Consider the following 25,946-nt stretch of genomic DNA (forward strand, 5'->3'; position numbering starts at 1 on the left):
ACGGCTGCTGCTGTGGAAAGGATCAAACTGTTTTACTGCCAAGGGGAGACTCCTAACAGCATGCACTGAATCTAAGAATCTAACTGTCCAGACTTACAGTGGGATTCAGTCTTTAACTTCTTCCATGTGATGGTTAAAAAAAAAAAGTCTCTGTTTCAGCTCTGAAATAATAGGACAACAGGCTTTTAATAGCTAGTTTGAAATAGAACTATGGTTAGTGGGCAGAACAGACTGTACCATAATAAACTGGTCCTGTACAAGTGGTGCTTTAACAGGCTTGTGTCTTCCCAGGAATATGCTGCATCCCTGATTTTTAAAAAGACAGAGTAACTGTAAAAGTGCCTATGAGTGTTTAACCTGAAAGGCGAGAGGTGAAAAATAGCCAAACTCTGGGTGTCTAGCAGTAAAGCTACAACTTACAGCTTTCTGTGCTGTTTCCCTTTCTTAATTATTTTTCCCCCCACCCCTAATGCCAGTGAAGTGGATCAGATGGTGTGAACTTCAAGCATTTTGGAATTACAGAAAAGTACCACCCTGACATACATCAGTACAGGTGTGCTGGAGGAAACAACCCCCAACTTAATTGCACCAGGGACTTCAGTAAGAGAAATAAAAACAAAACAGGTCTGTTTTCCCCAGCCACCTTTACCGAGTTGCTGACCCTAGAGACAGGACTAGCAGCTTTCCCCTCGGTTTTTCCAAGCAGAAATACATATGCCTGCTCTGTACGCTAGCTGTGGCAGGTTCAGGAGATGCACGCGGTGCAGGCGTGAGCCGGGCACGCCGCGGAGGTGGCAGCAGCCCCTTCCTGCAGCATGCAGCCCAAGTCCCCCATGAGCCAGACGAGCACGTGGCCCAGCAGGCAGTGCACGGTGTCCCCCAGGCAGGCTGCACGCAGGCTGTTAGTTCCAGACAACCTCCTGCCGTCCAGAAGGCTCCAGAAGTTGTTGTTTTTTTTTTTTTCTTCCTCTGCATAAACTCACTGAGTGGAAGAGGCCAACTCCTGATTCAGCAAAGCTCCGGAGGTACCAGCGATTGGCTTTCTTTTAGTACGTCAGAGGTTCACTGAAATCAGCAGATTTACCCATGGCTGGAAGACGTTCTGGTTTCACAGAAGATAAGCAGATGTTGCACTTCCCCCTTTTGCCCCCTGATCTGGACCTTACAAAGGTTCCTGAAGTCAACAGAAACCACACAAAAGCATCCAGTGTTTTCTCTTCCAGCTCGTTAACTAAACTGCTTACACTGATTTTGTTACTAGTGCCTTGGGCACACCTCCAAATTAATCGCCCCGGCGCCTGATAAGGGCTTGTTCGTTATCATCTCTTTCCTATCGTTTAACTAAGCTCTCAAATACACCAGACTTTGCCCTTAGTCGGCGATAACGTCCTTCCCATAGCATTATTACAATATAAGCTTTGATACCTTTGATAAGAAACACTACCAGACTGGAAAAACAATTTTTTTCCCTTACAGTGGTGACGGTGACTTGAGTCATTGGGTTATAGCCGCCAGTAACTCTCTGCCACAAAATCCCAAAGTAGTTTTGGCAAACAGAAGGTAGAAGTTGGCAGTTTTTGACATTTCTTGGCTCATCTGATTTGGGGTGGGGGGGGAAGGAGTTGAGATGTAAAGAGGAGGGAGCGCTTTTCTGTTAATGTCTTTGAGTTTGCATTCCCTAGAAGCTGGCAACACAATTTTAAATGCTTGCATCCCAATCCTGTATTACAGGACCTAAAGTGGCTTCGCGTGTCTGTGCTGGCGTGCATGTTCGTGACAGAATGACTTACTCAGCACCTGGCCAGGTGCTGCTCCTCCGCTCAGTCAACAGAGAGCAAGCCGGACACCCTGCCAGCACTGCGGCAGGCAGTCTCCATCAGCCCCGCTTCTCTCTACTCACCTTACAGGGAGGAAGGGGCAGAAAATCCCCACAGGGATCCTGAGTTTTTCCCTGCTCTCAAATGTTGGATGGCATAACAAGAGGCTGGAACACAATCCTGTGGTTTTGGAACATTCTCATGACTCTTAATGATTTTTTTTTTAAGTAGAGTAGAAAAATATGTAGGAGTTATCACTAGATGCTACTCATCGCCGCTCCTATATATTCCTTTAAAAGAAAAAGAAAGAAGAAAAAAAAGCCTAAACAGAGTGCAATAAATTGCTCCATGTAGAGTTAGCAGAGATTTCTCTGTGCCCCCCCCTCTGCTCTGCACTTCCTACCAGGAAAAGGAAGGACCTACTTGATTTCCTGCTGTGTAAGCAAGAGCCCCTTAAGTAATGAGGCTCACACTGCCTTCCTGGAGTCACGTCCAGTCAAAAACCCAGACAGACTTGTGATGCTGGGAAGTACAGTGAGAGGAACGACCGCCACTCTCTTCGTTCAGGGCTGCAGAGCATCCTCAAGGAGCTGAGAGAGAGCCTGGGCTGCCACACCTTAAGTTATGTGAATGTGATACATCCAGATAGGCCCTGCCTGGGAGGCTTAAATAAGACAAGCCAGTAAAAATAAATAAATAAATCAATCAATCAATCTTTGTTTACACGTTGGGCTTTCTGTGCTGCGTCATCCTAGTTGTCTGGGCCTGAAACCGAGAACATTGACCTAGGATTCAGCACACCAGGTAGAACATCTTATCATGATACCACGTAAGTGTCAGTACGCATGTGCCTACATGGGAGCTTTCAAGCTCCCACTCTAGTGACCAGAGATGATATACCCAGAGGACATCAGAAGGCTCTCAGCTCCTCCCAAAGCAGACACCTCCATTTAGCCAGCTCATAGCTCTCCTGGCTTCAGTGGCTGAGCTCAACTGCCTGTAATGGGACCCTGGATGTCGGGGGCACGTGTAGGCACCTGCATTTAGATGGCTTCAGCTGTGAGCTGACTCCCAGCTAGTTCAGTTGCCTAAAAATAGTCACCCGATGCTATGTGAGAAGGCCTGGTGTGTTCTGCCTGCCTCTCCATTTGTCCCTCCCTATGGAGAGAGATCTGCCGCGAGTCCTTTGTCACGTCCGCCAGGCCCATGCAAATGCCTTGTATGGGTGCCCTTGGCTTTCTCAAGTATCGGTGAACGTGTATGTTTAGGTAGATGACTCAAGCCCCCTTGCTAATTCTGGGAGGCTGTGGGAGGCTTCAGATGCACCGAGTTCAAAACAACATCACCGCTGCCATTGCTGGCCACAGCGGATAGATAATGGAAAATCCCAGACAACATTTATGCCAGCGGGAACATTGCAGAGGAACCCCGCAGGCTGCCTGCACAAGCTGTGTCAGCCTGGAGATGCCTCTGTGCAGCTCGTCACCACTGCATTGCGCTCCCAGCATCACAGGTGTGTCCGGGTGTGGGGCTGGCTGTGGTGCCACACAGCAGCAGAAGACAGCGAGGCTCGTCGCCTGGGGCTCTGCACCCGGCGTGGCAGCGATGCAGGCACCTGAGAGCTCTGTCTGAGCTCATACAGCCTGTGGGAGCCACGCTCACTCTGCATGGGACACCCAGTTACTTGCTAGCCTTACAGAAAATTAGGAGTTAACTGCATCTGATACTGATTATTAAACAGCGTGAGGCATATCGAGAACCCAGTTGCATTGAAAGCCCTTTTTTGAGTGTTCGTGCTTGCAGCTTTCTCTTTTCTAGCAGCACCACCATCCACAACACTATTGGTTGATTTTTAACAAATTTGCTGGTAAACAGGCTGGAATACCTGGCAGGGATACTTGTCCTTTCCTCCAATCAGTGTAGCGTGCAGCTCAAACTATAGCACGCATTGCAAAGGATATTGGTGGCACACTGCCACTCCCCTGCTTACAAAAGGTATTATTGGAGGAATTCAACCTTCGTGCTGGGGTGGGTCGGATGGTTTATGCCACTCTGGATATTAACAGGTATGTGCCATTGCTTCACAGACCACAGGAAGCTGTTTGCTCAGGCATAAAACTTAGCTCGGGTTTGTTGACACAGAAGAACTTGTTTGTGCGTAGTTAGGACCTGATATAAAATTGTCTAACTCTCCCTTGTTTCTAATCAACTTCACCTCGGGTTGTACATAAACACATGATGAAGAAAGCTTCATTTTGAAAATGTGACCAGGGACACTCTTAAGTTTTCATAATTTGCATTATTTGTGGAGATGACCAGAAACTTTCCACTGGTCCAAATAACTTCATGGGCTTTGCCTCTGTGGCCTTGCCCTCCTGTTCCTCTGCTAGTCCCATTCCTGCTCTGGTGCCAGTCTGTGCACACTCTGAGCTTATCTGTTGTGGATGAACGATGGGAACAGTGCATGTCACACTTCCAAAAGCTTTTGATGATTTTTCAAGGCCACTGGATGATCAGTTCACTTAAGCAAAAAAAAATCATATCGCCTTCTGCATATTCTCTTGAATGACAACATCCGTGCTAAAACAGCTGGAGAAATGACAAAACTGTTCACTGGAGCACCACAAATTGTTGCAGGGAGACCTTGGAAATTATATTATAGAGATTAGCATTCAGCACTGACTGACAGAGATGTTTTTATCCTTCTCCAAAGAGTTGTCCTTGCCTTCTCCTTTGCTCTACAGCAGAATCATATTCTCCACCTGAGAGTATTGATGCTAAGGGAGAGGATGTGCCTTGACTTTAAATCTACACCACTGCAGTCAAACAGAGCAGAAAAGAACCACAGATCCTCCCATTACCTCCCAGGAATGAACACAGCCACTGCTATGGGAAATGAGAGTCTGGGGGGGGAAGTTCTGTCCTCAACAGCATGTTCTGTCAGAGGGGGGTCATTTCATTTCATCATTTCATTTCATTTCATTTCATTTCATTTCATTTCATTTCATAAGAACAGGGAGGAGGTTCAGCAAAGCTGTTGACAATGAAAAGCTGAAATATATGCTCTTCTTTACTTTTTCTTTAAAGTACGTTAATGCTGGAAGTTTGATTTTTCTTTTTTAAGGCCATTATTTCTAGCAGAATCAAAGTACATTAGTGTACAATATATTAGGTTTTCACTTATAAAAGTCTTTTTGTAAGGTAAGAGCTTTCAGAAGCAGTTATTCTATTGTTCTCATTTTTATAGAATATAACTAATATAGCAATAGGCTGTCTATAAGCAGATCTGAGAACTTTTGGTGCTGTAACTATACTTTCCAGAGTGAACACTGTTCTCTGTAACATGCTTCAAACGTATGATAAACCTTTATCTTTTCTTTGTCAGGCAGTACAAAGTGTACTATAAACTGTGATCAACTTACTAAGCAATGTAAATTATGAACATTAGAGCAATAATCATTCATTTTTAGACCTCACACTACGCCCACTGAAATCTATGAAAAGCTTTCAGTTGACACCAGTGAACTGTGAACAGAGCCAAAATGGTTTGAGCAGCTGGTCAACGGGGAGACACATGCACTCCCGAAGCCTCTAGAAGACAAACAGCATACTCATTTTTAACTTGGTCAGAGCATAGGATCAGGGAAGAGGATCACAGTGTTACCTGCCATGTGGACGGCACGACAGCATATGCTGGAGGAATTTACAGCTGAGTGACACACCTAGGGGGAGAAGAGGAGAACGTGATGTACATTTAGACATTCAAGATACATTGGCCAGGAACGTGTATGCACAAATGACCAGCTTAAAGGACCGAGCTGGCTGACATCTCTTGTTTCAGCCTTGTTTCTCTAATCCAATGTGGTGCAACTGGTAAACCACCAAGCCTTGATCTTGAGCCTTTCTATTCAAGCCAGGTGAGATCAAAAGCCCAGGTCCGTGCTGGGAAAGCCTGAGTGCAGAGCTGCTGCTGGCTCTGAGGTGTAAGTGTGTCCCTGCCCAGAAAAACAGTCAGTTTGTCCTTGTGTCTGTGCCACCATGATAAAAGGGCATGCCTGCGCCTGGAGGCAGCACGGGACACAGCACACAGCAGTGACCAGCCACGGCTTGTGCTCACTTCACACAGTTGAGGCTTTTTTAGAAAAAAAAAAGGATTAAGAATGTCCAAAACCTGAACAATGTGAGGGCCTGCTTCAATAAGGCTAGAAGATTATTCCAGCTGTTTGGGGCTGGGAGCCTAAAAAAGCTACGCGTGCCTCCCGTAGGCAGTGCAGCCCCAGACGCCTGGAAGTGAATGGGTTGGTTTAAGCAGAGGGCAGATCTGCAGCCAGTGCTAGATAAAAAGACACAGAACAGCACTGTAAATAAGGAGAGAACGATTATAAACCTTAAAAATAACCTTCAGGAAACGCGTGGCTGCTGTTCAGCTGCTAGCTCCTTTGTTCTGCTTACAGCTTTCCATCATTTTTTTTTTCCCCCCCTTTTTTGGTTTCCAGGACAAACACTGGAGCCGTGGGAGGCAGCGGTGCCTCTCTTGGCATTGCTCTCATACTCTCCAGAACAAGAAGCTGCGAAACGACGGGGACAGCATGTTCCCTGCTGGCTGCTCCGGGGACTTGAAAACATGTTTGTGTCAAGTCAGCGAGAGGCCGCCCGGGCCGGTCACACCACCTCATTCCCTCCTTCCCTTCCTCCCTCTCAAGGCTGCTCGAAGGAGCCGTGTCGAAGTCCAAGCCTATGTTCGAGGCTGCTCCAGGTGCTGCTGGCAGTCTGTGCCTGCCCGCGTGGAGCCACTTGCCCCAGTCTGGCCAGCACACCCAGCTCACCTGAAACCGAGCCAGGGCTGCAAAGGGCAGCACCAGCGGGTGCCAGCCACCAGGCAGGACCAGGTGCCACTTAACAGCAAACCCAGCAGCGCGGCCGGGCGACACTGGGTAATGTGTCCTGGTCAGCTAAAAAAGGAGCCTTCCTCCTCGTCGTCTCCAGCCAGAAAACCTCTGCCAAAGCTCCTGAGAGGATGGAAGAGGGACAAGGACATTAAGGGGACACAGGGTGCGCAGCTCAGTGCGGGCTGGGCAGGGCTGGGTATGGCCTGCAGCAAGGAGAGGTGTGTGGGTGCTGCACGGAGGGGGACGGTGACGGCCAGGTGTCAATGCAGCTTCAAACAGCTGGAAAGAGAGGAAAGAAGAGAGCTGCCTGCCCCACCCCAAATGTGTCCACCCACCCTGTGAGCAAGGGACTTTGTCTGAGGGCTTGGAAATGCAGGCCTGGCACTGGGTGGCACAGGCCTGCAGAGAGGTGCAGCGGTTCCAGGCCCCAGCAGGGCTTCCCACCTCCCTTGCTAGAAGAGGGAGCAGTGGGGATCAGGCACCATCCCATTTTCTGCACAGAGAAAAACAGAAGAACGCCGTTAAACTCGTATTAAAAGTGTGAGCCCCTGGAGGCTGTATGCTGCCACGGGGAATGCAGTCTGAAAGTTGTGAGGACCAAACATCACCCCCAAACGTGCAGAAGCCAACACGTGCAGGGAGGGGTGGCACACTGCTCTCTCCCATCTGCATCCTCAAGGAAATTCAGCCCCTGAATGCCAGAGACTGGAGTCAGAAAAACATTGAAATAATATGTAAATATTGTCTTAAACAGCAGGACTGGGAAGACCTTAATGTTCCTGTGTTAAGCCCTCTAAATAATTTCTTAACTAATCCAGCAAAAATAATTAAGCAATAGTCTCTCAGCTTTATACTGGAATGCTGCACAACCTGAAGGTCACACCAGGTTTGACTGCATTACATATCTTTAAGACAGGAATAATGTTGTAGCACATAACGTACTGCATCTACCCAACAGCTGCAGCGTGCACAGTGTCCTGACTTCTGCACAAGCAAATGCAAATATAAAAGTTTACTACTTCTCTTTCCAGCTGGTCAAAATTCCTTTAGTTCAGAGGAGTCTGATTTTGTTCATGTCTCATTACTGTCTGGGAGTGCATGTGTATGCACAATTCATTACAGATTATTTTTAACTGTACCTTCACTGTACCAAAAAGCTGTCCCAAAGAAAAGCTACCAAAAAAAAAAAACAACAAAATAAAACAAAAAACAAAACAACAACAACAAAAAACAACCACCAAACAAGCCACTATGTGAGAGAGAAAGAAATCACTGAAATTCTGTGGATTTATAGTACAGGGAAGGGCAGGGCTGTGGGAGAAATGGACCCAATTGACAGACTGGGATCCAGATTTCCAGCAGGGAAATCAGAGCCGCTGGCACTGAGAGGTTTGTTCTGCACTGACACAGGCAGACGGCAGAATGCCCTTGAGTTCAAGGGAGCCGTGCACATTTGGAAACAACAGGAGTGACTCAGCTTTGGCAGGTAGATGTGATTCAATGGGTTTCACTGCAGCTGGGTCTACAGGGTCAGTTTTGCTCTGCATGGATGTTAAAATATCTGTGTTACTTTCTGTCAGGAGACGGCTTTGCCCTGACCACGGTGTCATCTCCTCGCCTGGGCTCTCCAACGTGCTGTGTTTTTGTAGCCTGCCAAGGCTCTGCCCTGCCCTTCAGCAGCACCTGCGTTTTTGTACTGTGTGAACCAGTGCCTATGTATTTATAGATCACACGAATCTGTTCCCACTTTTAAAGAGCATTATTCTGAAGCAGACTTTCTGCAGGTGTTGCTACTCTTTTGTTCCCATGTATTTTTCCTCAGATATTAAGAGTTGTTTGTTCTTGGTCCCCGACCGACTGGTGGTTTTTGTGGGGTTATCAGGAACAGGTAAAGGTCCATTTTATTGACCAAACTTGTTTGCATTCAACACCCCCTCCCCAAAAATAGTCAGCAAGCTTATTGCTGTACTCAGGCAGTGCAGCTTCCCATTGATAATTACTACTGACATCATCTAGCTCAGTGCTAATTGCAGTACAAATAGCCTAAGCAGCTGTATCCATTACGTTGATACAAGGATGAAATGCAGAGGTATTCTGGCACCAAGCAGAAGGCTAATGTCAGCATCACTAGCCATCCCTTGCTGGAATGACAGGACACAACAGTTCACTAGTGGTGTAAAAATCATCATGTGCCCTGCTGTCCGTGTTTCAAATGCCTTAATTGTAATTTAGCAGCACATAGAGTGCCTGTGCAAGGTAAAGGGCTAAGAAAATGTTAGCTGTGTATTAAAATCAAACAGGTCATTGGAATGCATAATGTACATAGTCACCTTTCCACTTCACGTGTTACGAAGCTTAAGATGCATTTGGAGAAATAGTCAGAAACAAATCTCTGAGCAGCCAACCAATTTCATCTGACAGCTGCTGTATATAGCAATCTTTTCTGACCCACTCATCTGCTGTACCAGAAGTCCCTGCCGTTCTTCAAATAGAGACTGTGGTAGATCTTTCCACTACTTTAATATAATTCTTAGGGAGGTTAAGGTGTCAGATGCTAGCTAGGCTTTGGCATCTCTGCTAATAGCATGTTCTGCACTGTCATTTAGTAGAAGAGCAAACCCTAGGGAGTATAGAGAAATGCTACTTCCATATCCTGAAAGTAAATGGAAATATTGCTGTGTCCGACCCATCTGTATCTTGCAGCGTTTCAGAAAAGCAGCAGCAGCCCATCAAGAGCCCTGCAAACCTTCCAGCACACTGAAAAGCTGGCATGCCTCTTCGGTTTCTATGAGTTTAATAAAGGTATATAATAGCACAGGCCACCCCAGACCGTTTCAATCTTCCTTCCAATCTTAAAGACTGAACTCTTCTATGTTTAATTTACAGGCATTTATCCCTTGGGATAAATGTGATGCCAAAAGTCTTAGCACATTCTGAAAGAACAGTCCTATATATGAATGAGCTGAGCCTCTGTGATCATTTTAATTGGTCCAGTGGTGCTTGCAGCTAAAAGTAAAGCTGCTGCCTTTCATGGCAGACCAGACCTTTTCCCCTACCCCCTAATATTTCTGTTCCTGACATTTTATAAAAATAGTTCTCAGTCTTGCTCTATTTGGGATATATATATAAATATACATATATATATGTATATACATATATACATATATATTTATATCCCAAACAGATAATATGTAAGTTCATATATATTATATGTATATATATTATATATATCCCAAACAGATATATATAAGTTCAGGTTCACAACAATTAATTTGATTCTGTCAAAACTAGTGTATAGGCTGTAACATATTGCCCTATGGAAAGAAGAGAGGTGATCTTTCAAGATGGTAAGTGGTTTCGAATAAATAAAATGTCAGTGATGCTAAAACACTTATGGGAATTTATTGGTTTCCATCCTAATACTCTGACTTGGGTTGAAAAACTCTGTTCTGAATCAGAGCAAAGATTTGACTGGGATCTATCTCCAAGTCTCCTCACACATGAATGCATACACATGCCAATGCGCATGCAGACCTGTGCAGAGTCTGATCTCTTGTAGTTGGGAGTTTTAGTCCCAAATCTTTCAAGATGATTCGGGCAGCAGCAGCATCCTCCACACAGCCCCAGTGACAAGGCCGTGTAAGAGCATAAGGAAGGGCACAGTCAACCCATCCCTTTCCCCTGCTGGCTTTTCAGCTGCTAAGGGCAGAAAGAGATTGAGATCCTGCCTGCCTATACCATGGGCCCCCCAGGCCCTATATTTGGGGTCTGGGCTTTGAATCTTTTCCTCTTTGTAATCCAATGTCATCTTAGTGCAGTTCATTGAGAGAGGAGCAAGGGATGTGGAACTATCTTGTGCTGGTGGTCCCTTGTGCTGGGGGTCCCAAGGCAGGGTATTGCTGCATTTCAGCCAAATGACAGACTGTTAATAGGTAGCTTGTGTCTGGAGGAGGGGTGGATGATGCTGACTGTTGAGTATTGTCTTAAAGTACCAGCAATGAACACATTAACAAAACACATGCTCTAGGACCGTTCTGTATGCAGACAATTGTTGTTACTCATCCAAAGTCACCTTTGCAGAGAGAAAACCCACTTGCCATATCTCTAAGCCTTGTGCAAACCATGAGGTCTTGATAGCTCTGCACACAGTAGGAGGCAACAGAGAAAATAACTCTCCTCACCTTTTACCAGCAACGCTGGAAAACTAGCCTGTCTCGAGGATGAATGGTTGCCTGGAGGCCGAGCAGGAGCTGATCAACACGTGCTGCTTCCTTTTCCAATGTCCTGAGTTGCCACTTTGCGGTCTCTGGCTCCTCTTCTTGGCATTAGGCTGGCATGACTAGCAGCAGCAGTGCTGTAGGCTGTGCTGTCTGGGGCTCACTGTTCCAGCATTTAAAGACAGACCAACTACGAGTAGATGTTTGAAGATTTGTAGGAAAATACAGTCCTGAATGGTGTTAGATTGATTTTGACTTCAGTTTCACCTACATGCTCTCTCCGTGGATAAATCAGTAGGGTTTTGAGTCAAGCCGGATCCAATCATAAATCAGGGTGTAGGTTTAAAGTTGTTATAAGAGCAATTTAAAAAGTGAATGTCCATATTTCCATGAACATCTGAATTATGGCTCTGCACTGGCCACAAAAACATGCAAAGTGTCTCTATGTTTATAGATGGCACCGTTTATAAAGCAAGAGGACTAAAAAATGTGATCTGGTTGATGTCTGTTGGCAAGTCATTAAGGGAACTGTTGGAAAGGGTTGCCAGTGGGAAAGGACAGTTGATTCTTTGTGCCCACGAGTGCTTTAAATATTCTAACAGGCTGTGAAGTGCAGTGAAAATGTGTCAGATATGGCTACATCTCTACTGAGAAGCCAAATGGCAAAAGCAATTAATTTCACAGGAAACACCAAGCAACCCTGAAACCATTTTTATGCTATTATTGACCAAGTTCAGACTTTTAGGTGTTACAACCCAGTCTCTCCTTATTGCCACTTGCAGACATCCAATATGTTGAAGCTTTGAAAATGTAAAAGCGTGATCAGGAATTATATGACAACATGAAATTTCAAGGAATCTGCACCAAGAGTAATAAGACTGTGCGTTTCATAAGCCTAAGAAATGATGAGGTACCCCCAAGCCTCACATGGGCAACTCCATCCAGTGCTTAGAAATAGAGTACAGTAAGATTAAAAAAGAAAGAGCTGTTAAAAAGTAACAAATAATAAGGTTTGCTTACTGTTGTTCTTTCTAACTCCAACAACAGAAGCAATTAAAGTGCATCAATCAGGTCTTTTTTTTTTTCTGCTATGGGGATGTTCTCCAGCGTTTTTAACGGCTTGCAAATTCCTATGACTATAATCAGCCTGATCCCACTGTGCTCCCTGTCACATACCACAATGGCTGTAATCTGGCACCTGCTTGGGTACAAAGCTTGGAAGTGAGGCTGGGTGCCCACAGAATAAAAATTAAGTGTGTTCACTGCAAAGAGGGAGGATCAGAGGGAATTTAGGAACACTGGTGACAGCCTTTTTTCTTCTCTCTCAGCAAGAGAGTCCTCACTACAACAGGTCAAAAAACGCTGCTATTGTTCTGCCTTAAACCTCCCTCTTCCAGATGCAGAATTTCGTTTCCAGAAGCAGCCAGCATGGGGATGTCTTCCAAATAAAACCAGCTACCTCCATCTGTCTCTTCTGGGCTGCCCAGCTTGCCTCACTGTCAGGCTATTCAAAAAGCAACAAACATTTTCTTGCCTTGTTTTGGTTGAAAATCCTCTTCCCCATTCCTGACTCACACAGATACATTGCCTAGAGAAGCAGTGGCTTTAGATAAGTCAAGCTTTCCCCGTCCTTCAAAATTCACTTTAGAAAATTTTCATCATTTTAGTAAAGTACAAGGACCTATATTACAACTTTATTCATATCAGGAGGCATTTTCTCATGGCTTGTGCTGTCTTTGAAATATTCTGTTAGGACTGGAAGCAGTTAAATAACTATCGACATTGCTGTGTAGCTTAAACATAGACCTGTGAACTAGGATTCAGTATACAAGCTTTGATTCATGAAAACTGAAATGGAAGGAAAGCAATTCAGATAAGGGCTTGTTTAAAAATATTGGGCTACATTAGAACTAAATTTTTATCTCAGGAATCAAGAGGATGGGTTTGACTAGGTATTTTTGATATCGATAGAACACTTGTTAGGCCTCTTACTACTACTAGGAACTCTTATCACTGTGCTTTCTGCCAACAAAGTGATGTGTAATACTAAATAATCTGTACATGTCTTCAAGTGCTCTTATTGCCATTTTGCAAAACACAGAGGCACTGAAGAGTTTGGCCACTCCTGTGTGTCTGGGAAGAGCTAGTGTGCTCTGGGCTCTCTTGCAGAGAGATAATGGTAATGATAAGGAACTAAAGCATCTCTGTCACAGATGCAGTGGGAAGTCAGGAGTTACTGGCTCCTGATGGTGGGCTCAGCTCACCTCCATTTCATCAGAGCCCAGAGTTGTCAGAGTCTAAAGAAGGGGAACAACCCAAAAGGACTGCATCGAATGGAAAAAAAAGAGAATAAAAATGGGTTTTATCTGTAGGTCAAATCACACACTTGCCCTTGCTGCAGGATACCTAATGTGTACCCCTACATCTCATCCCCCTGAACAGGAGACAACAGCTCAGTCAGGACCAAATATTTCCTGATGAGCAGGGAACCAGCACAGACAGGTCAGAAAGCACAGAGCAACTGGCAGGTCTGGTACAGCTTGGCCAGCACCTCTTCAGTGTGGAAACACCTTTCAGTTAAGGTGGGATTCTTCTCTCCTGTGCTTAGGTTAAAAAAAAAAAAAAAAAAAAAGTGGAATAGTAGAATATAGTCTGTGTTAATAGGCTAGGAACATTTTGTGTTAAATGGACAGAAACGTTTGCATATCTTCCCGTATCCCATCCAACACCAAGTGTGTAAGCACAGCTGTGCAGCTTACATGGGTAAGTCCAGTCCCTGTGCCTTTCTCAACACCAGGATGTGAATTTAATGTAGGTCACAGTGAGAGTGGAAACAGAGACAGTTTCTTGCTAAGACCTACCCAGGCATAAATATGAATGCTCAGAAATTTCAGTGCTGCAGATTTTGATCCTGTTCCCATACAATGACTGATAATGGAAAAAAATTAATCTTACAATTAAAAAGGATATTATTATGACAAAGCTTTATAAGGTACAGACAGGTGTAGTGAAGACTGAACTAAGACTGAATTCAGATTCAATCCGTAGGCAACTACTGAAATCCTGTCTGTGGTCATGATTCAAAGCACTTCACCCATTTCCTTCTGGGAAAGCATTCCTATGACTAATGAACGTACTACTTTTTGACAGTACCCTTTCTTTTACTCCTAAAATGACAGCTGAAGAAAATTACAGTGAAACGGTACCAAAGGTTGCTCAGATTGAATCTAATGATATCTAGCAGGCAGTGGAATAAATACCGAAGGAGATGGAAGCATCACTGACAGGGTCATTTAAGCTAGACTGAACAAAGCACCCAAACGCGCAGCCCTGTGTTCGTCTGGAGGGGGGCTGCTCCAGCTCTGCCTCCCCGCCCCGCTCTGTGGACTGCAGCTCTGAAAAGGGCCATAAATGCCAGCCCAGCTGCTAGCTGGCCCGAGGCCATACAGAAGCGAAGGTCTGCGTGAGCGTGGAGCCTGGATCTCCAGCACCACGCAGAGGCGTGCGGATCTGGGAAGAGGCAGGCAGGGGCGCGCAGCCAGCTCTGCTGCAGCTCAGTAGATTATCCCCTCTGGCTCCAGCAGCAAGTACTTCTTCATGGACACGGGGATGGAGAGTAAGGGGACTCCTCGGTGGCATCTTTCTGACAACATCACCCGAATAGCACATCTGCACAAGTGCATGAGCGACCGCGGTGAGTTGCTGCACACGGTGAACAGCGAGTCGTAGAAATCCTGGTACCGCTGCAAAACACGAAAAAACAAGAGGGTTTTAGGGCACTAAAGCTTCTTTCCTTTCCTCCCTTTCCCCTACCAACACACAGTTCTTAGCAAGGCTAAAAAGCCCGTATAGCTGCCCTGTCACCTTGGGCCGCGCACAGCAGCGGGAATTTGGTTTAGCCAAAATTATGCTTGCCTCAAATACTTTGTGTTAAGTGAAAGAGCCCGATGAAGTCTTTAGGCTTCTTCTACCCACCAGTCTGAAGTGGGATTTCTCCCTTGGCCCCTGTGGCATTAGTCCTGACCTGAAAGGAGCAGCAGCAGCTCAGGGACAGTGCAGGTGCACTGTACAGTCCTGCAGGGCAGCGAGGCAGCGTGGCGAGGGCAGAGGTGTGCGGAGTTAGCTGGGGCCATGAGCAGCAGCATAGCCTGGGCCTCGCTCAGTGCCCCAGTGCCCTCTTGGAATAAATAAAGTTACATCCCCACAGGGAGCCTGCAGATATATACGAATGGTGCTGAAGCAAAAGAAGCAAACGGTAAATACAAGCTACTTACTTGTGACTTGACCTTACTTTACAGTCTTGCTACTTGACAGATGCAGATATATATATATATATTTTTTTTTTCAGGGACACTATATGTATTGAAAAGTACAGATTTGTGTCAACAATTTTTTTTTTCTTTAATTTTGTGTAAAATTTGGCAAATATTGCTGAGAACAAAAGTGACAGTTAAACAACAACAAAAAAGTAGAGCAACAGTAGATTTTTCCCAATATGAATGAAATTTTTCTCTTAAGAAAAAAATAATTATTTCCTTTCTAATCACTTGTAGCTCAAACATTTTTTTTTAATTATTATGCTTTATTATTACTAATTAGTAGAAAAAGACCTTTAATGTTTCATTTTGTGTTCACCTGATTTTTTTTTTTTTCTGAGTAAAGCTGACCTGAAAAACAGTCAGCCTTGCAGTTCCTCTGGCCATATAGCTCTGCGTTATAATAAGGATGGTGTTCCCTAAACATCCCTGATAATATAAGGCAGACATTGGTATACTTAACCAAGTCGAAAAATTTGAAAAACCCTGGTATTAATCAAGAACTAGCTTTAAAATGGAATATTGGGACTGTGCAGATTTCTGAAGTAATGGGATAATTATGTCAAAACCCATCCCCCAATTTGGCACTTTGACAACACCTCTTCCCTCTTTGACCTCATTTTTCATTTAAGTTCTCTCTTGTATTTGCAGTTAACCAGTCCTATGGTTAGAAACAGATACTACAGAAACTACAGAAACTTAACCCATGCAACAGAACCTAAATACATACCTAAATATATACCTTGTAATATGGTGCTTTTAAAACAATTGCTGACCTAAAAAAATATATAAATACACTCACTGGCAGGTCTTAAGAGACACCAGTCACAGCCAGAATATTTTGCGCTTACTGAGTGCAGGGATATCTGAGCTTCTGCAGCATCCCTGACAGGGAGTGCAGCAAAGGATAATGTCACCATGAGACTTTCTCAAAAAAAAAAAAAAAAAGTCTATTGAAATCTCCAGGTGGCACAGAGACCCATTTATCTTCATTTTATTGAAGGAGCTTCAATTTAAAACCAAAAACTTTTTACCTGACATAGCTGGAAAAGCAATATTTTCATTGGAAATAACTTTTTTTTTTTTTTTTTGGAGAAACTATTCAACTAAACTGTGTGAAAACATTTCACCAAAAAAAAAAAGGAATAATAAAAAAAAACAGCTTTTATGTCCAGACTGTTCCGAACTCTCTTATTCTCTCTTACAAAGATAAACTATTATTTAAAGCCACAGAATAACCCTGAACATCCCACATCACTGAGGTTCCCACTGTCACCAGGACAACACATCTGTATTTCTTGAGTGTTTTCAGCAGATTTGGATATGGTACCCATCTCTAAAGAAAAAATCCCCAGTTTTGGGGCAGCGTGTGTGAAGTGAATGATATTAAATGGAGAAGTCCCAAATCCTCTGGTGTGTAATTCCCTTTTAAAACCATTCTCGGTTTTCTGTGGCCAGGTGTGGAGAACAAATAATAAGCCTGGATTTTACCCAGTTACAACTCGTTAAGAGCTTACCTCAAAGACATCATCGGGTATGGCTGCTTTCCACTTAGATGTTGATTTGATGTGCTCGTAGGTGTTGACGACAACCTCCACAGCTCTGGGGTGGGAATGACAGGCTTGCAGCACCTGCAGTCAGGGCGTACAGAGACCATGAGCACCGCCGAGAGGCACCGGGGCTAGCCTGGCTGCTTGGCACTGTGCGAGGGCACACGGGGGTGGACACATCTAAAATCAGCTCTGCCTGATAACTTCAGCTCAGAAGGAAGAAATTGTCACTCGCACCCGTGGAATAACACTTTGCATTCACACTGTACGATGTGCATTTCTGACCCACACAGCAGACAGGCTTTCGCAGACAAAGCTGCAGAGCATCCCTCTGGGATAAACATCATCCTACACATTTTGCAGATGGGAAATGATAGATTGGAACCGAGCCCCACTCCGTGCAACGGGGGAAAGGCAGAGGCAGGAAGAGGAGACCCCAGGCCCGGCTCTCAAACAGACTCTAGAAAAATGAGTTGTTTTGTTACAGACAGGACCAGCTCATCCTCAGCTCAGGAGGGCAAAACCAAAGGTTTAGCATTTTTTTTCAAAGGTTCTGACTGCTAGGATTGATAAAATTTTATATATGCAGTGGAGGGGCTGCGAAATTATGCTGAAGGCAAAGGATGAGAGGAAATGAGTCCTGACTAGAGCAAGCTTACTTCATTGCCTGGTACAAGAAGTCCGCCAGCTACAGTGCTTTGGGCTTTGAAGAGCTGCAGGAATTCTTTGGTAGGGATTTTGCTATTATTTTTACTATTATTACTATTACTGTTGTTGTTATTATTATCAATCAGCTATGAACCCAGGCCCAGAATTTCCCTTTATTTCTCACATTTCCTGAAAACAAGCCCAAGCTTCAGTGAGATCCATTTCAGTTTGAATGTATTTGTATTTCTAAAGGTCAGAAGTGACAAACTGAATCATCTCATCTGACCTCCAGTCTTTGGTAGAGGCCATGAAACGTGCATTTTGTACAATCCAGTTAAGCATATTGGAGCCAGGTTTGATGAAGGCAAGATTTTCCAAAATGAGAATGTGAATCAGCTCTGAAAAATTAGGCTCGAACCAGCATTTAGAATTCGGAGTTTTGGGCTGATTAAGAATGAATACGGGACCTGCATCTGGTTTCTGGCATTAGCAATGGCAATTTTGCTTCAGGTAAATGATATCAACCTTACAATAGATTTTGGGCATTCTGGGTCCACAGTTTACAGGACTCCTGCAAATCCTGGTACCACCAAACCCTGGCGCTTGGGTCTCTCACCCCCCTCCTGTTCCAGACATCCCCTCTCTCCATATCCCCGCGCTGTACAAAGCCACCCTTAACCTTGTGGAATTGCAGAGGATATATCCTGGCTGCTCCGTGATTCAGGAGCAGCTGGTAGCAGATGTCAGGCTGGGCAGCTGGCCGTACAGACGTCACTTTTATGATGTACTGCAGGGGCGCGCAGCCGTTCACATCCATGATGTTTGCCTCTGCCCCTGCCTCCAGCAGCATGTGCAGCAGCACGTGATCACAGTTCCAGGCAGCTTTGTGGAGCGGTGACTTGAAATCCTCATCACGGGTGTTCACTTCAGCTTTATAGTCTAAGAGCATCCGACAGATGAGGTGGTGGTCTGGGCTGTACGTCTGGTCCTTGTAGTGCAGGGCCCAGTAGGCTGCGCAGGCCAGGGGGGTCTCCAGGTGGGCATTGAGAGCATCCACCTGCGCCCCTTGTTCCACGTAAAAGGCCACGAGCTCGGGGATACCCAAACGCGCGACCATGTGCAGAGGGGTCTCCTCGTCCTGGTTGTTCGTTTTTATGTTCACGTTTGCTCCTGCCAAGGAAAGATGATGGGAAAAAAAAAATAATCAAGGGAACAGAATCCTGGTTCAGACAGCTCTCTGCTAGAACCCTGCTACCCAAGGAGATGGTAAAGGATTGCAAATCCTATTTTTTTTTTTTTTCCACATCAAAATGCAATTAGCAAGGGTCAAGGATTCTGCATTTCTTAGGCCTCTGGGAAACCCTCAGAAACTTCACATTCTTGGATCCAGTTTCTGGTGTCATAGCTTGGCCCTTGAGCTGACAGAAGGCCTTATCTGAACACTGCTTTGGAGCAGCATTCAGGTCCAAATCTCTGTGTGAAGTGCTTTTTCCTATAAATTAAGATCTGAAGGAAAAAGGAGATCTTTATTTGTACTCCAGAGAATAGCTCTGCTCAATTCTGTACCCTGAGAAAGCTTCCTGCAGCACCTCGTTAACTGTGAGCCTGGAAGAAAGGACATCTTATGATAGATCCATAGATGATAATAAAATAAAATAAAATAAAATAAAATAAAATAAAATAAAATAAAATAAAATAATAAAATAAAATAAAATAAAATAAAATAAAATAAAATAAAATAAAATAAAATAAAATAAAATAATAATAAAAAGTAAAGAAAGTCCCCAGCTGAGGGTCTGGATCCTGTTTCAAGCTGTTAACAGGACTGGTGTAACAGCTCTATTTGTGCCGAATTTATATTCCAGTTGAAGCAACAGCACCATCTACTGTGCACCGAAGGGGAGCTGCTGCAGGACAGGCGGACAGGAGCCCGGCCCCTGCCTTCTGCCAAAACAGTGCCAGGCTCCTGAGCCTGCTGCCCTGGGACTTCCCGGCTGCCTCCTTCTTTTCCAGCTACCAGCAATTTGCTCTGAAGAAATGCAAATTCCTGGAGGAATAATACCTAACAATGCTTATTAGAGGAAAGATTGGCGAAAGCCTGTTCCCGAAAGCAAAGCAGAACTGCAGTATAATATATATCAAGTGTCTAATGTATATATATAGTGTGTGTGTATAGTTATATAGTTTTTTATATATATATATATATATATATATATAAACTCTTCTTCCCAGCCTCATGCAAGCCCTTACAGGGCCAAAGTTACACTAAAACTGAGATGTACTGTCGGAGAGGGAGAAAGAGGTGTGAGAAATTACCTCTGGGCTGGGTGCTAATCCCACTAAACCATGTTGAGCGTTACTCGCTTTACACGTCCCTGAGAGTATCAGCAGCACAAGTCTGGAGGCAGTAAGCAAACCCGGGCACAGATCTGCCTGGCTGGCCACTTGCCCAGGTGAGAAGTGGTTAAACTGCATTTACCTGAAGTGACCTGTGTGAGAGCACCAGTGCGGAGGGCGGGGTGGGAGATGCCAGTGGGAATCCTTGGGGCAGGGACAGAAACAAACCCTGTCTTTGGCTTTTGGGTGGCATGCACACCTGCCGTGCTCTGCTGCGGACATTGCCCACCTTGGAACCTCTGTTTCACGTGGAGATTTGTGTTTGCAGGGTGCTTTGGGATGAAGGCTGGCTTGCACAGTGCTATTATTCGCTCGCTGATGGGTGGGTGGAGGAAGCCTGCAGAATACAACCTTTCATTTGCAGCATTTTATAAGAGTACGTTCGACTTTTAAGCTTTTCCATGGTAGCAAATTCAACTCCTGCTGTCAGGACTGCTTGCTTTGGGCAGGAGACAACTGGCAGTATTTATTTTCCTTTCTCACAAACAAAATTATATGTATCTTTCCAGCAGAAGAAAAGTGATGTGGTTATTCATTTGGGATTTCAGATTGCCTTGCCCACAAATCGTGCCTGGGCTCTACATCTCAAAAAACCCTTCAAAACATGTCGCTAAAAAAAACAAACAACAACACATGTTTGTATTTGCCATGGCATAGTGTAACAAATAGGGGAATCTGTCTACTTGTAACTTAGGGCTCTTGAACTGCCTGACTTTGCTGTACCCCTTTATATCTGTCCTTTAGTAAGTCCTGAGACATTTTCCTTGTGTAAAGGATGCAGTGGAAGGAACAGCAATGTACTTATCCATGAATTATGTCTATTCATAACTTCATTTGTTACAGATGATCAACCACATAACATATCTTACTTCAGGAAAATTAAATTTTATATAATAACATTTTTTCCCCAGTAGGTGCAAGAGTTTGGTAGCTGGCAATTAAGAGACTGTATGAAAAACTGCATGTTTTTTTTCAGGGACAAGTCAAATGCAAATGAATAGAAGAATTTATGGAGATCAAGGAAATGTGAGCAACAAAGACAAGGGTAGGGGTGCACTTTCATGTGAAAACTTTTCAATAGTAAACCTAGATGAGGAAGACAGAAACAAAAATAGAGAAGAAGAAACTCCCTCATTCGGAGGAGCTCTTCTGCTGAAGGACTGGCTGGGCAGCGGGTTGGAAGCACTGAAATGGGAAACAGCCCTGGAGTAAGGGCCGGTGGCCAGGGTGAGGGGAGGTCAGGTGGGGTGAGGAATCGGGACAGAAGAAACTTCAGCTGATCAAAGAGATGGGGAAAAGAAGTCTGGGATGAAGAGGCGAGTCAGCTGGGGATGGAATGGATAAATATACGTACTTTGGCATCTTGCCTCCTAAGGCAAGCCGCAAGCCATGCCCACCATCTCTAGTCACGCCACGAGAGACTCTCCAGAGTTTTACCTTACCTCTCCAAATCAGCTGCTGGGCGCAAGGCACGGAGGTTCGTGTCGTACAGAAGTGCAGGGGCGCCTGCCCGCTCATTGAAAAGCAGTTCAGCTTAGCTCCATGGTTGCAAAGGATCTTGAGGCACTCAACATTTGCTGTTTCACACGCTATGTGGATTGCAGCTTTTCCATTGGGCCGGCAGTTGATCGTGGCTTTGTGGTTGAGCAGGACCGAAAGACTCTCCAGATGCCCGTACATGACAGCTAGATGAAGCCCAGTTGCCCAGGATATTTTTAATTTGTAGCTAGGTAGCCAATACCCTGTACAAAATGAAAAAGTGTTACCATCCTTGGCTAAGATTTTCCTTTGGATTATCCACCTACTGAGAACAACAGAGGAGGAAGAAAAGGCTGGAGTTTGGGTTTAATTTACTGTAATTTCAACCGGTTAGAGTTTAGCGCACACAAAGTTGTCTCAAGCATAACTTAATTTTCATTAGGTACTTTTATTATGTGTGCTGAATAGCCTGATTTTTGGAGACATAATTCCCATGTAGCTGCCCAAAGGCAGCTTTTGTTTTTCTGGTGACCTCTGGAGACAGAATGATGATGATGATAATGATAATGATAATAATATTATTATAACAATAATAGCAATACAAATATAATAATATTTATATAATAATAATAACAATAATAATAAAGGCTTAGTGCATTTGAAATGCCACTAGCTAAAAAATATGGGGGAAATGGGCTCTTCAGTCTGCCAACAGCTAAACAAATAAGAATAAAAAGGAATAAGTTGGAATAAGAAGGCAGCATTTGCTTAGGCCAGTGACTCAACAGACAGCTTATCCTGCTGTTTCTGCGTGGGAGACTGCGGGATCATGCATGTCAGGAGCTCGATTCAGACTCCTAGTGATGCATTGCCCATAGATGACCCCTGGCAATGTGTTTGCAGCTGTATCACGGACCTTTTGCCAACTACTGCCCCTGAGGAGCACGGAGTGAGGAGTTTTGATGTTGATGTAAACTTGGTGGAAGAGCCAAATGGAAGCAGGGACAGTTTAGTATGAAATTTGGCTCCAAAATGTTCAGATTTTTCACGGATTTTTTTTTTTTTTTAACTTATAAACAGGTGTAAGACCAATATTTGTTCCCAAGATAGGACTACATGTTTAATGCAGTCTCTGAAGTGATTACTATAATAATTTGTTTTTTTAAAAAAAAAAAAAGTAAAATCAAAATAATTCTGGCAGAAGAGCAGGAGAAATCTGAAACTTTTGGTTTTTTTTTTAGGTACAGCAGCTGCTTCTTAGCTAGAATGTGCCTATAAAATTTTCTGGGTTTGATTTATTTATATCTACTTGGACAAATGCCTGGTTAAATACTGTTATCAAGAAAAAGAGAAAAATGCTGCAGATGTGTAATGAGGCCAAATTAATTCAGACCTTTATTTCTGAGTCTTTAGTTTTATACAGTTTTTCCACCTTAATTTCACATAGATACAATTTTTGCAGGACTCATATGTACTGCATTAGACAGGAAGAGAGATGGAGAGGAAGGAAAGAGACAGAAAAAAAACACTGGTGGCAGAGAGAAACATCTTTTTCATCATTTGCCCCCAAACTGGGTGCCAGGTAGGTGGGCTGTGTCCCCAAGTCTATGCATACAGCACAGCAGGCTTCTTAAACTGGATCCCCAACTGAATTCACATTTGGTGCTCCCCCTTACTACCAGCCTGATCCCACACTGAGGTGGGCCTGAAAATATGTAGATGTCAGCCATAAATGATGTGAACAGCAGGACAGTGATCCTTAAACGCCAGGTTACCCCTTTACACAGCCACAGTTTTCCTGCCTGAGACCACCCTTTATTTCCTTTGCTTGTGCTGCTGCCAGTGAGCATCTCCCACGTCCCCTGCCCAAACCCACAGACATCCCTGAGCCCAAAGGGAAGGGGACCTGGCACTGAGCAGGAAGCAGACACGGGCTTTGCAGGAGGCCTCTTTAAGCTCGTCTATTTCTTGGGGGGGAAACTAGCAATGGTGCACGAAAGGTCAGTGTCCTTGGCAGCTCTCAGCCTCTTTTGCACGAGAGGAAGCCCCTCTGGCACCCATGGGATCTCCTTTCCACTGCATTGCTTAGGGCTGTGGCAGAGCTCAAACTGTTTGAATGGTGGTGCTTAATTTTTCTCCCCTCTCCCTCCCCAAGGAGATCCTCCTCTTAAATCATGGTTATCTGGGATTCAGAATGAAAGCAAAATTTGCATTGTAGCTGACAGGGTGCCTTCTGCCTTTCAGACAAACACAGCAGGTATACTGCTGTGATTTAGGCCATAGGGTGCATTTATCTCTTTCTCCAAAAGAAACAAGTTAATTCTTGCTGCCAAATAATCTACAATTAAAAATCCCATAGTCTTAAACTACAACCAGAACGCATTTTAGCCTGCTGAGGGCAGAAGAAAAGATATTTTAAGATACACTCATCATTGTGTGGGTTAGCTCAGATGCTGTCCCCAAGGGAAGTAAGTCATGACTGCATCATCCTCACCCTAATGAAACCAAAAGGACAGCAGCTGTTCATTAAGTAAGAGGTAAACACAGAAAAGGGGAAGGGGTGGGATGTTGTCCCTCCCTTACACCACAGGAAAAAAAAAAAAAAAAGGTGCATTTGCTGTGCTGCTGAGACTGGAGGTGTTTATCTCCATCTATGCCTAACTTCTGGCAAAAGTTGGTCATTACTGTTTTTCAGATACTCACAAGGAGGCTGTTAGCAAGTAGGCAATGAAGTCTGTTGATTTCAGCAGACAGCAAACTTGTTTCATTGTTTTGAACTGTAAATTTTTGGAAACTCAGTATCTGGATGACAGCTGGTTTGGATTTTCTACCTTTCAGAACAGCTGAAACGTCTTCTCTGTTTTTTTTTGTTGTTTTTTTTTTTTTAATTATTACTTTTAATTTTAATCCAAAATATTTTGATAAACTAGCAAATCTTCACTTTCTGTGAGCTTGAAAAACACAGCTCCTCCCATCCAGCAACACTCAAGGTCCATAGGTTTTCTTTAGCTCTCCTAAGCCAAGGAGAATTCACTGTACCACTATTGTAAACTGCAAATGGAAGAGACTGAATATTTTGTATCTGAGTTGTCTGCTTATGTGTTGGGGAACATGCAAGACATTTGTACACCACACTTAGCCTGCGTGTGTCTACTCTGGGCTTTGTGCTCTAATTCTCTGCAAGGAGATGGCAAAGGACCCCTCCTTCTGGACTTCCCTGAAGCTACAGCAGCTGCCCTGGTGGCGTGGAGGCTCGTGCTGGTGTCTGGCCTGCCCTGCACCAAGCCCTGCAGCACAGCTGATAAGCTCCCCTCCGGTGACCGCGGCCGTATGAGCCTACTGACACTGCTGCCCATGAGTCAACTTACGCTGTAGCTTTAGCAGGGGCACAAGGCCACGGTTTCTGGAAAACTACCTGAACCCATCTACTTCCTGGCTTGTGAGTGCTGCCACGTTTACCTTGTTTATAGGATGCCAGGATCAGGTTTTCATCTTCCACTTCAAACACCGTGTCCACGTCTATTTTCTTTTGGTTCAAGAGCTCTTCCAGTGTTTCATAGTCATTGGACTTCAGGGCTTCGAGGAAAGCCTTTTTCACCAACTTTGCAGCTGCAGTTCGAGTCATTTTCCTCTCCATGTTCTCTCCTTCTTCGCATGTCTCCTCCAGATCCATTTCCAAATGTATTTATTTGTGCTGTGAAGAGGGGTGCACTGAGGTCCCTATAGCGCAGTTACATGCTGAAGTTCCTGAAGACCAGAAGGTAATTTTATCACTTGGTCATGCTGATCTGCTTGTTCTATTTATATGAGGAGCATTTCAGGCATTGAAATACCACTCTTAGATATCACCACACTCTTTTTGTGAAAGTGAGGACAGACACACTAGCAATAAAACCAGAATAAGAGATATCTCTACAGGCTTTATACACATTAAGCTTCACTAACCACGTGGCCACCCTCTGCTCCTGCCATGCACTCACATTAAAAGACAGTAGTCCTTGGTGTTGTTTCTCAGCTGGAGAAATACTTATATTTCTTTTCATAGTTACCATTAGTGATTTATTGACTGAAGAGGGATGTGGTGCTCACTTTGCAGAAGCCTTTTAGCTAATGCATTTCAGAAAGAAAAAAAAAAATAAATTCCAAGGCACTCTTCCTGTGAGACAGCATTCATCCTGTTGGTGTTGCTTTCATTCCTCCAGCCAGCCACCAGGCAGGCCTCCACAAGAGCCCCCCACCACGCAGCTCTCACAGATGCCCTGACACATAAAGCCCCAAGGATGGCTGTGTTGATCCTGCCCAGTCAGCTGTATAACGCCCCGAGCAGCAGGAGTTCCCCAGTTTACTCAGGGACCACAGGTGGCAGGTGGAAGTGCACCCAGGAAGGAGAAATGCAAGGATGGAAGGGCTGCAGAGCTGTATGGCCACATTATGGGACAGGGGAGCTCTCAATACACTCCCAGTCCCTCCTGCATGACTGCCACCCTCTAACTTTCATCCTCACAGTAGTGGACGTCTCTGCTCCATCCTTTAGGAGAAGTGTTAATGCTTGTCTGGCATGAGCAGAGGGACAAGATGTGAACTTCACATCCTATGTCACATCCTCGTTACTCGCATGGCTTTTTTAAACCAC

General features: G+C 44.5%; 1 protein-coding gene across 1 annotated transcript; it reads right to left on the reverse strand.

The window, feature by feature from the left end:
* Positions 1–13,890: 13,890 nt before the first annotated feature.
* ASB4 (ankyrin repeat and SOCS box containing 4) lies at positions 13,891–25,062 on the reverse strand. The gene is made up of 5 exons (XM_083827382.1): positions 24,773–25,062; positions 21,277–21,576; positions 18,117–18,607; positions 16,757–16,870; positions 13,891–14,666 (listed from the first exon to the last, which is right to left on the reverse strand). The coding sequence occupies exons 1-5, from the start codon at positions 24,984–24,986 to the stop codon at positions 14,478–14,480; spliced, it is 1,308 nt and encodes a 435-aa protein (XP_083683508.1). The 5' UTR covers positions 24,987–25,062; the 3' UTR covers positions 13,891–14,477.
* Positions 25,063–25,946: the final 884 nt, after the last annotated feature.

This window comes from Anser anser, assembly GCF_964211835.1.
Source record: "Anser anser genome assembly, chromosome: 2".
Taxonomy (NCBI): domain Eukaryota; kingdom Metazoa; phylum Chordata; class Aves; order Anseriformes; family Anatidae; genus Anser; species Anser anser.

What these genes read in the sequence shown, in the direction of transcription:
- ASB4 (XM_083827382.1), bottom strand. Translation starts at nt 24,986, where the DNA reads ATGGATCTGGAGGAGACATGCGAAGAAGGAGAGAACATGGAGAGGAAA. An exon ending in CCAGCAGCTGATTTGGAGAG is followed by an intron (nt 18,608 to 21,276) that starts GTAAGGTAAAAC and finishes TTTCCTTGGCAG; the next exon opens with GAGCAAACGTGAACATAAAA. An exon ending in ATCCTCTGCAATTCCACAAG is followed by an intron (nt 16,871 to 18,116) that starts GTTAAGGGTGGC and finishes CCCTGACTGCAG; the next exon opens with GTGCTGCAAGCCTGTCATTC.